Source organism: Microcebus murinus, chromosome 19 (genome assembly GCF_040939455.1).
Source record: "Microcebus murinus isolate Inina chromosome 19, M.murinus_Inina_mat1.0, whole genome shotgun sequence".
In the NCBI taxonomy this organism is placed as follows: Eukaryota; Metazoa; Chordata; class Mammalia; order Primates; family Cheirogaleidae; genus Microcebus; species Microcebus murinus.
This window is the reverse complement of record NC_134122.1, coordinates 26,419,601-26,431,743: the sequence shown is the minus strand read 5'-3', so window position 1 is coordinate 26,431,743 and position 12,143 is coordinate 26,419,601. Positions and strand designations below refer to the sequence as shown.

Genomic DNA, 12,143 nt, shown 5'->3' with positions numbered 1-12,143 from the left:
CACCTCAGTGCAGCAGCAGTATAAGATGGCTTGTGTTCCCAGCGTGAGTACCAGTTTGAGAGGGAGCAAAGTGGACCTTATTCCCAAATAACTGTTTATTTTGACTTGACCAGGGTTTCCCTGAAGCAGTGGTCCCCAACCTTTTTGGCACCAGAGACAGGATTCATGGAAGACAGTATTTCCAGATACTGGGTGTGGGATGGGGGAGATGGTTTCGGAAAAATTCTCATAAGGAGCGTGCAATCTAGATCCCTCTTGTGCACAGTTTACAGGAGGGTTCACACTCCTACAAGAATCTAATGCTGCTGCTGCTCATCGATCTGACAGGAGGCAGAGCTCAGGCGGTGATGCTAGCAATGGGGAGTGGCTGTAAATACAGATGAAGCTTCACTAGCTTGCCCACCGCTCACCTCCTGCTGTGTAGCCTGGTTCCTAACAGGCCACAGACTGGTACCAGTCCACAGCCTGGAGGTTGGGCACTGCAGCACTGAAGGACTGCCACAGTGGCTTCTTTGTTTCACCTAACTCAGAACTCTATCAGGCCAGAGTGGTCACATGCTCCTTGAAAACAACTAAAGTCAAATGAAAAAGCCACTGCTGCCTGGGGCAAAAAGTAACAGTTGAGGCAAACAACACACATGCTAAAAGCTTTGGCAGAAAAGCTGGGGAGTGAGATTTTGGAGGAAGAAAAGGGACTTTGAAACACTACTATGTGTATGGGGAACCTGGATAGCCATGCGCATGCTCAGGGAAGGATATGTCTTAAGAAAGACTTGAGAAGAACATAAGCTTTCACTTCTGGCTAGTCTTTAGGCTCAGCACACGAAGGAAGTGAAGGTTAAGGCAGAGTTGTACACAGCCTGGCTAAGTGATGAAGGAATGCCCTAACACACAGAGCCAATTTGTAAAGGCCTAGAGAGTATTTTTTTCTTTCTTTTCTACGACTTCTTTTTTGTACATTATATTATTTAAAATGTTCAGTTTTCAACAAAAAAAATTATGAAGGATGCAAAGAAAGTATAGCCCATTCACAGGTAAAAAAGGAATGAACAGAAACCATTTCTGAGAAAACAGACATTAGGCTTATTAGACAAGACCTTAAGTCAACTCTCTTAAATATGTTCTAAGAGCCAAAGGAAAACATGGACAAAGAATTGAAGGAAATCAGGAGAATTATGCCCTACCAAATAGAGAAAAATCAACAAATACACAGAAATTATAAAAAGAAACAAAATAGAATTCTGGAGCTGAAAAGTACAGTAAGTAAAATGAAAAATTCACGAGAGAGGATCAAAACCAAACTTAAGCAGACAGAACAATCAGTGAACTTGAAGATAAGTCAAATAACATTATCCAGTCTGAGAAGTACAAAGGAAAAAGAAGAAAAATGAAGAGAGCCTAAGGAAGTTGTGGGATGCTATCAAATGAACCAACATACACATACGAGGAGCTTCAGAAGGAGAAAAGAGAGAAAAAGAGACAGACAAAATATTTGAAGACATAAAGGTAGAAACTGCTCCAAATCTGTTAAAGGCCAGGAATCTGCACATCCAGAAAGCTCAAAAATCTCTAAGTAGGATAAACTCAAAGAGATTCATCCATACTCAGACACACTATAATCAAACTATAGAAAACCAAAGATAGAGAATCTTGAAAGCAGCATGAGAAAAGCAACTCATCACATACAAGTGATCCTCGATAAGATTAAAAGCCAATCTCTCAGCCAGGCGCGGTGGCTCACGCCTGTAATCCTAGCTCTCTGGGAGGCTGAGGCGGGCAGATCCTTTGAGCTCAGGAGTTCAAAACCAACCTGAGCAAGAGTGAGACCCCGTCTCTACTATAAATAGAAAGAAATTAATTGGCCAACTAATATATATAGAAAAAATTAGCCGGGCATGGTGGCGCATGCCTGTAGTCCCAGCTACTCGGGAGGCTGAGGCAGAAGGATTGTTTGAGCCCAGGAGTTTGAGGTTGCTGTGAGCCAGGCTGATGCCACGGCACTCACTCTAGCCTGGGCAACAAAATGAGACTCTGTCTCAAAAAAAAAAAAAGCCAATCTCTCATGAGAAATCATGGAGGCCAGAAGGCAGTGAGATATATGTAAAGCACTGAAAGAAAATTTCTGTGAACCAGGAATTCTATATCTGGCAAAACTATCTTTCAAAAATGAAGGAGAAATTAAGATATTCTGAGATAAACAAATGTTTAGGGAGTATGCTGCCAGTATACCTGCTCTACAACAAATGTTAAAGGGAGAAATAAAAGGCACAGAAATAAAAGGACACTAAACAGTAACTTGAAGCCATTTGAAGAAATGAAGATCTCCAGCAAAGGTAACTACATAGGTAAATATAAAAACGAATATTATTGTATTATTGGTATGTAGCTCTTCTTTTTATTTTCTACATGATTTAAAAGACAAACACATAAAAAATTATAAATCTACATTAATGGGCACAAAATATATAAAGACATAATTTGTGACAACAACTTAAAGGGAAGGGACTGAGCTATAATAGGAGCAGAGTTTTTACATGCCATTAAAGTTAAGCTGATATTAATTCAAACTCAACTGTTATCAATTTAGGATGTTAATTATAATCTTAATGGTAATCATTAAGAAAATATCTTAAGAATATAATCAAAAGAGAATGAGAAAGAATCAAAATGGTATGTAAAAAAAAAAAAAAAAAAAAAAAACCTATCAAAATCCCAATGGCCTATTTTGCAGAAATAGAAAAACTGATCCTCAAATTCACATGGAATTATAAGGGATCCCAAATAGCCAAAAGTATCTTAAAAAAGAAAAATTCAGAAGATTCACACATCTTGATTTCAAAACTTAGTACAAAACAGAACCTACAGTAATCAAAACAGTGTGGTACTAGCATAAGGACAGACATATAGATCAACGGAATACAACTGAGAGTCCAGAAAAAAACCTCAAACAAATATGGTGAACTGATTTTCAAAAAGGGTGCCAAGACAATTCAATGGGGAAAGAACAGTCTCTTCAAACATTGTTACTGAGACAACTGAATAAGCACATGTAAAAGAATTAATGTGGGCCCTTAACTTAAATCATATTTAAAAATTAACTCACATGTTACACATTTAGTGAAATGAAAAAAAAAAAAATTAACTCACAATGGGTCAAAAAGCTAAATTTAAGACTTAAAATTATAAAACTCATAGAAGAAAACATACAGGCAAATCTTTATGATTTTGGATTTGGCAATAGTTTCTTAAATATGACACCAAAAGCACAAGGAACAAAACAACATATAAATTGGACTTCATCAAAATCAAAAAGTTATGCTTTAAAGAACACTATTAAGAGAGTGAAAGAGAGCATACAGAATGTAAAAAAAACTTGCAAATCATATGTTATTATAAAGCTATTATAATCAAGAGAGTGGTGCTAGGGCAAGAAATAGACAAATCATGGGGGGAAGGAGGGAAAGGGCATTTATTGAAACCTTAAAATCTGTACCACCATAATATGCCGAAATAAAAAAAAATTAATTAAAAAAAAAAAAGAAATAGACAAATCAACTAATGAAAGAGAATGGGAAACCTAAAACAGCCCCAGACAAACGGAAGCAGAGAGAAAAGCAAAGACCAATGAACAAATGAAACTGAAAAATATAACAATTTACAAAGGAAAACGACTTGAATTTCCTCCTAACACCATACTCAAAAATCAACTCAAAAAGAGTTATAGATTTAAATGTCAAAGTAAAACATTAAAAAACGTTATTCTGATCATAGAATGAGGAAGGATTTCTTAAGACAAAATGTTTTAACTCTAAAAAAGACTAAAATTTCAAACTCTTAGACTGTTAAGTTGGCTATATTAAAATTAGGAACTTTATACATCAAAAACATCTTTTTTTGTGTATGTGTGATTTTTTTTTTTTAGTTTATCATTTTTTTTTTTTTTTTTTTTTTTTTTTTTTTGAGACAGAGTCTCACTTGTTGCCCAGGCTAGAGTGCCGTGGCGTCAGCCTGGCTCACAGCAACCTCAATCTCCTGGGCTCAGCAATCCTACTGCCTCAGCCTCCCGAGTAGCTGGGACTACAGGCATGCGCCACCATGCCCGGCTAATTTTTTGTATATATTTTTTTAGTTGGTCAATTAGTTTCTTTCTATTTTTGGTAGAGATGGGGTCTCGCTCAGGCTGGTTTTGAACTCCTGACCTTGAGCGATCCGCCCGCCTCGGCCTCCCAAAGTGCTAGGATTACAGGCGTGAGCCACCGCGCCCGGCCTAGTTTATCATTTTGATTATCTCTTCATTTCCTTTTCTGTATAGTTTTTAGTGGTTGCCATGGGGATTACAGCTAATGTCCTAAACTTATAAACATCTAGTTTGAATTGATACCAACTGGCAGGAATATAAATTGGCACAACTTCTGTGGAGGGTAAGCTGGCAATAACCATCAAAATTATAAACACATATACTCTTTGACCCAGTTTTAAAAATTTATTCTACAAATATATAAGCACAACAACAATGTGCAAAACAACATAGACACAAGCTTTATTTGTACTAGCATAAAATTAGAAACAACCCAAATATCGATCAACAGCAGACTGCTTAAATAAATTGTGCTAAACCCATACAGTTTACAAAGTATGAACCGATAAGTAAGAATAAATAAGTTCTCCTTATTAATATGGAAAGATCTCTGAGGTATATTGATAAGTGAAAAAAGCAAGATGTAGACTAATGTATTTACCATGATGCCTTTGAGTCAAAAAGGGGGAGGGCCTATGCATATATGTGGGCAGGCGGTATGTGGCTATCTCTGTACCTTCTTCTCAATTTTGCTATCAACCTAAAACCACTCTAAAAAATAAATCTTTTAAAAATTAAAAAATTAAATTTTAAAACGGTGGGGATATTTCTATCAACAAACTCTATAAAGATGTATAATAAACAAGAACCAAGAAGAGAGGTTGTTACCTAAAGAAGGTAGAGGTGGAAAATGAGGTCAGATTCACATATTAGAGGGAGACTTTTCATTATACATACTTTATGCTTTGGTTTTTCATTGAACCAAGTGACTATGTTATTTATTCAAAAAAATAAAATAACATTTTAAAAAGAGAAAAAAACTAGTAGAACTTTTTTTCTAGGCTCCTGAGTATGTAGCATACCTTTTTCACGTAACATATCACAAATATCTTTCATAGTCAAATACAATTCACATTCATCTTTTCATAGTAACACATAATACTCCACTGCATGAATTTACTGTAATTTAACAAATCACACATTGACAGACATTTAATCTGGTTCCATTTTACACTGCCCATCAATGCTGCAGTAAATTTCTTTTACATATATATTTGTATATTTACCCAATTAGTTCCTGAAGATAAATGACTAAAAGTGGAATTGCTAGATCAAGAGTAAACAGATTTCACATTCTGACACACACTGTCAGGCTGCCCCTCCAGAAAGAATGCCTCCAGCTCATGGCTATACTAAGCGCCAGTGTAGCTTCCACCATAGGCACACCCACCAATCATTACCTAGTGCTGTTTTTCTTCATCTTTATCTATCTGTAATCAGCTTACCTTGTTTGCATTTCTTTAATTAACATTTTTTTAAATAGAGACGGGGTCTAGCTATATTGACCAGGCTGGTCTCTAACTCCTAGCCTCAAGCAATCCTCCTACCTCAGTCTCCCAAAGTGCTAGGTATTAAGCCACCACCCCTGCCCACATTTCTTTTTGTTCTTATGTTTATTGGCCATTTGAATTTCTCTCCATGAGTTTCTTCTTTCCTGTCCTCAGCTTTTTTTTCTAGTGGCCTGTTACTCTTTTTCTTACATAATTGTTTATATTCTTAATACGTAACCATTTCAAATCTTGTTTGTAGTTCATAAATATTTTTTGCTACTACATGCAAATTTGTGTAGAGTGTCTTTTTCCATATAAAATATTTCATTTTATAAATCAGATGTGGCAATATTTTCTTTTATGGCTTCTAACTTGGTGCCTTGCTTGGAAAGGCCTCTTATATCCCAAGATGATAAAAAAATATTCTGTAGGTATTCTATGCAGAGAAACTTAAAATGATTTTTTTCTATTAAGAGGGATTTTAAAACAGAGGGCTTCAGTAAAACAGAAAGGGGAGGTGTGTATAAACAAAATTAGGATGGCTGCCCAGATCCCTAGAATCTCTCTCTTGCCCACGTCTGTCTGTGCTCCCGTCCATCCCCAGTAGATCCTAAAGAGAAGCTGCCAGTCTCTTATCTGTTCCTAACTTCCTGCCTACCATGATGGCTCCCCATCACGTGACTCAGGTGAGGCCAACCAGAGTGCCTTTCCAAGGTTTTTCCTTCTGGTCCAAGGAGAGAGAAGCCTTTTTTTCTCTCTGGTTGTAAAACTACAAGGATATGGACCTGAAATTGCTAGCAGCCATCCTCCTACTGAAGAGATAAGCTGTCCCAGAGATTAAGGAAAATACACCCTAACTACAAATATTTAAATGAAATGCACCAGCTGTGTCATGTTTCATTTGACTTTTTCTTGTAGTCATGCATACCTACAGTGGTACAATCAAGTCTTGGGTTTGTTTTGCCCTAAACATAGCCTGCAGTGCATGTAGGACCACAAAAGGCAGTCCTAGCACCTACAGACTTAAACAGCTTTCTTGTAGTAGTCTTGGAAAACCTTATTTCTTGAACCATGAGTAATATTCTATTTGGAACAAGAAATCAACACCTAATCAAACCTATCTTAAGAAGTTTATGAAAGTAAATCTGATTAACATAGCCAAATATACCCCTCCCTCCCAAATGCAGGACATCCCAGTAGAAGACAGCACTGTGCTACTCAGCAAGACATGCAGTGTCCAGAACTAGTAAAGAAACCAGCTACCAAAACAGAATCCGAGAGCACTGTGTCCAAGTACTCAATTTCAATGAATCAAGATGACCAGTTTTATTCTTATACCAGACCCATGGTCCAGAAAGGAAAAGACTCAGCTTTTGAAGGAATACAATGGGCCTGACCACTAGAATCCAGCTTCACTAGGAGCAGAAGGAAGAGAAACAAGCAAAGGAGGGGATGGACAGACCAATGTTCTATGATAGCAAGGCTCCCATTCTCACTTCTCAGAAGAATCATGGAACTATGACATTAGCATGGAAGGTCTTACCTACAGAAGGCTGGAATTGTGATGGAGCTGGTAGTGAAATATTTGGTACTGAAAGTGTGAAGACCTCTGCTGGAGATTGGACAGAGGGAGTATCTTCTGCTGGTGGTGTGAAATCTATCTCATCATCAAAATTATCTTCAAATTCCTAAATTAAAAGAGAGCAAGTATTAAAAACCACTGGCTAACACTTAAGATAGGAACATATTCATTCACTCATTTTGAATTTGCCATAGTTCTTTAATTCCAATTTATACATACTTCACGAAAAAAGCATATATAATTATGTTCTCCAACTCCAAACAGCACAATAAATAAGAGTTGAAAATAAATTACATATATTTTATGTACCTTTTAAAACTGATGGCTTGAAGTGCAAAATTTTCTAAAATAACCATGGAACTTAACATGGAAATACTCTTCTAAGCTGAAAAGTTTACTTTAAATTACTACAGTTTAAGCAATTCTTAAAATTATTCAGTTTCATAAATCTCTTTGCATATTCAATCAAAACGAATTCATTTTGTTTTTAAATTGTGTATTTCCAATTGCAATGTGATTCCTACCAAAATAAAGAAAGTTAAAAGACTCAAAAGATATTTTTAAGACAGCCCTATTTCTCTGGAAAGAGTAATAATAAAAACATTATCAAACTGGGTAGAAAAATCATCAGGGTCTGAACCACAGAGGTAAGTAGTAAAACTATGTAGCATGTAAGTGGAATTAACATACAAGAATGTCTGGTTTTCTAAAGATGACAACTTTGAGGATGCACCAATAAGGCTGTGGAAAACTTTTAAATGACTGTGCTGCAGAAAGCTATTCCAACTCTTCCTTTCATCACTCTAGTGAGTTGGGTATACCTTGATGTCCATGTTAATTTACCACAGATACAGCAAATTATCAAGTCATTCATTCGGATAATTAACAAGTATTACCCCCTCCAGGCACCATAACAGAAGCTGAGAACAGATCAGTGAACAAGACCGATTTCCATTCCTCTCTGAATATCCTTCCTTTCATTTTCATTTTCTACCACCTTCCCTCAGCCCCCACCCATACAAGGAAGAAACGAAAAGTTATAAAAGTAGATTTCTATAACATTTATGTTTACAAATGCACGTGAGAAGACATTATTCTCATATATGTTCTCAAATGCATTAAAGGACATTATGGCTATTTGTATGAAGGGGGCAGGAAGCAGGAAAAATAAGTACTGTAACTTTACTTCTGGGCTGAAAAAATTCCTTGATTTTCCTTTTTGGACATTCCTAAAAGTTCTCTCAGTAAAAAAAACTTTGTCTATCACTCCTATCTTAAAAATAATGTACTTAAAACTTGGCAGCAGCATGACATACCATTAGATATATACCAGTAGATGGTTTTAAAGATTCAGACAGGTAATAGAGTATAATAATGAGAAAAATAAGATAAGACTGGGTCACTTTTAAAGTTATGCCAATAGCTATCTGGATGAACTTGGGCAAGTCACTTACTTTACCAGACTGTAGCTTCCTGGTCTATAAAATGACATCCACAGGACCATCAACTCTGAAATTACATAGCTCTAAGTCTAAAAGGAAACCAACAAATCACAGATGGTAATACTATTATTTAGTCACATAGATTCTAGAGCTAGAGAGGGTCCTGTAACATACTGTGTCCCCTGCATTAGAATCACCTGGGGAAGCCTGACAATACAGATTCCTGCATCCTGCCTTGAATTTGCATCATAATGAACACTCTCATTTGATACTGAGATTCAAAAGCGTTAGAACAATCTAAGGCAAGAATGAGGTATCATGAAATGTGAGATGAAGACTGGATTTCAGTATCAACAACACTGATTAGACTTTATCTTTGTCCCGAAATGGCCAGGTTTCTGTGCAAAGTCCCTCGGAAAGACCGGCAGTCAGGGGACACAGCCAGTCTACTTAACAACTGTGACCCCGTGGTGCAGTCATTAAGTTCCTGCAGAAGTACCTGTATGGATTCTAAGGCCTAGGGGCTGATGCTGTGAATAAAGCCCCACAGGTTTCAGGCAAAATCTTCTAAAGAAATGACATATGTTAGTGAGTCTTTTCCTACTGCGTTGTTCTGTCCTCAGCCTTCTGTGTGCTGAGCTGTAAGAACAGCCCATCTCCTGTCTCCTCAGAGCTGTCACCACACTCAAGGTAAAGAGAACACACTATAAAAACAAGTATGAGGCTCTAGAAATCAAGTCCCCATGTCCAGTGAGGAGAAGGTTTTAGCTAGGAGACAACTTTCTTTTTTTCCTAATTTGAACCAGTGGCCCTCAGGACTTCTGGGCCAACTCTAGTTACAGGACCATTTTCTCTGCATGCATTCCTTCTTTTTTTTTTTTTTTCCATGTATTCCTTCTTAACAAGTAATTACTGAGCCCTAATACATGCCAGCAGGCAAGTAGCAAGTTCTAGCACAGGATTTCCCAGCTGGTTTACTGGTAGATTCCACTCACAGCTGCTACACCTCCAGCCCTTTTCTCCTATCCCCAGGCCAGGATTTTACAATAGGCAGCATTCTTCTCCCCTTTAGGGAAGTGGTGGTTTCCATGCTCTTCCTCATACACAAGACACATTGGGGAATCCTTTTGTCTCAGTAATATTAACAACCACAAATTCACCAGCCTACAAAAGTTTGGAAAAAAAAGAAAACAACAACACGAAACCAGCCTGCTCTTTCTCATAGGTCCGTGGCAAGTGAATTCAATCATAGTGCTTTATTCCTCGCTTAGCAAAAACTTAAACTCACCACAGACAAGTAGTTATTGTCAATGATGTCCTAAGGCAGGGTCAGCAAATTACAGCCATGGGCCAAAACCAAACTGCCTATTTTTGTAAATAAAGTTTTACTGGCACAAAACCATGATCATTTGCTAGCACAGTGCCTATGACTGATGTAGTCCTACAATGGCAGAGTTGAGAGTTGAGCTGCTGTGACAGAGACTGGCCCACAGTATCTACTATTCGCTGTGGCAGAAACTATTTACTATCTGGCCCTTACTGGAAAAGTTTGCTGACCCTGCTCCCAAGGGACTGTAATATGCAGTCATATTATTGATACACACATTAGAAGATGATTTTAAATGTTCCTACCATCTGTGCTCACCTTAAAGTCTATTTCTGGGTCCTTACAGCAGGATACACAGTTTGCAATTAACACAATTAATATCATGAAACTGCACACAGATAGGATCACAAAAGATGAGGAAACTTCCGCAGCAGGTGCCTCCCCTGGAAAGAGAGATAATAATATTAAAAACGTGTACACTCCTCAAAATCAACTTTAATTAGTGAACCAATATATTTTCCTCTGGATACAAATAGGATCAAGGGTTACTAAAATAACACTCCAGATAAAGCTGATGACCAGGGTAAGTTGTTGAGGGTTTTTTTTAACTTTGTATTTTAAAATAATCTAAGATTTACAGAAGAGTTGCAAAGCCAATACAGAGAGTTCCCATATACCCTTCACCCAGCTTCCACTAATGTTAACAGCTTATAATACCACAGTACATTTATCAAAACTAGAACAATAACATGGGCACAATACTATTAACTGAACTTCAGACTTGTTTGGATTTTACTATTTTCTCCACTGAAGCCCTTTTCCTTTTCCAGGATGCAACCCAGACTACCAATGCTGCATTTAATCACCATGTCTCCTCCCATCTCTGTCTGTTTCTGTCTTTCCTTGTGTTTCACAACTTTGACAGTTATTCTGTGGAATGTCCCTCAGTCTGGGTTGCCTGAAGTTTTCTCAGGATTAGACCGAGGTTGTAGGCATTTGGGAAGAACCTAGAATACGGCCAAGGGCAGATTGCTCTCCTTCTTGGAATGTGACTTATTCCTGGTGACCTTTGATCACACAGTCCAGGTGGGTCTGGCCAGGCCTCACCATTGCAAAGTTGCCACCTTTCTGTCACATGTTGCATTTCTCAAGAGCAAGGCACAAAGTCCGTGCATACCCACAGGGAAGAGAAGAAAGTTGTATTTCCTCGGTGAAGGAGTACGAAAGAGTTTGTAGAGACATATTAAAAACACTACAACAGGCCCTGTGCGGTGGCTCACACCTGTAATCCTAGCACTCTGGGAGGCTGAGGCAAGAGGATTGCTCAAGGTCAGGAGTTCGAGACCAGCTTGAGCAAGAGTGAGACCCTGTCTCTACTGAAAAATAGAAAGAAATTAGCTGGATAACTAAAAATACATAGAAAAAATTAGCCAGGCATGGTGGTGCATGCCTGTAGTCCCAGCTACTCAGGAGGCTGAGGCAGGAGGATTGCTTGAGCCCAGGAGTTTGAGGTTGCTGTGAGCTAGGCTGATGCCACAGCACTCTAGCCCAGGCAGCAGAGCAAGACTCTGTCTCAAAAAAAAAAAAAAAAAACCCCAAAAAACACAACAACAATTAATACATATTTGGGGGGATACTCTGAGGCTACACAGATGCCCTGGTTCTCCTTAAAGTTTTGCACACCCATTTTTGCATTTGGCAGTGCATCTTGCCTACAGCAATTAATACTGCTAATTTTTTCTATATATTTTTAGTTGGTCAATTAATTTCTATTTTTAGTAGAGACTGGGTCTGGCTCTTACTCAGGCTGGGTTCAAACTCCTGAGCTCAAATGATCCAGCTGCCTCGGCCTCCCAGAGTGCTAGGATTCCAGGCATGAGCCACCATGCCCAGCCAATACTGTGATGTTTTAATGGTGATTTTCTGTTTCTCACTTTAGCTATATTCATTATTTAGAATTCTTGCGTAAGGAAGATTTGTCCCTCCTCTTCCACTTACTTATTTTACAGTGTCATTTATACAGTTTTGGACTCCTGGATATTTACCTGGGTTATAATCCAATACCATCATAATTTACTTTGTGGCTCAAATGATTCCAGCTTGTCCACTGGGAACTCTTTCAAGCTGACTGACTACTGGATCCTTTTGACATACCCCATCCATT

The 12,143-nt window shown here is 38.0% G+C and overlaps 1 protein-coding gene across 1 annotated transcript in view; it reads right to left on the bottom strand.

Annotated features, from left to right (window-relative positions):
• Positions 1–12,143, bottom strand: part of LMTK2 (lemur tyrosine kinase 2) — a 98,837-nt gene that overhangs the window by 63,705 nt on the left and 22,989 nt on the right. Inside the window, exons 2-3 of the mRNA XM_012759215.3 lie at positions 10,298–10,422; positions 7,172–7,316 (exon numbers count right to left, since the gene is read on the bottom strand). Coding sequence (XP_012614669.2) covers positions 7,172–7,316; positions 10,298–10,422 — 270 coding nt within the window. The remainder of the gene's footprint in view (positions 1–7,171; positions 7,317–10,297; positions 10,423–12,143) is intronic.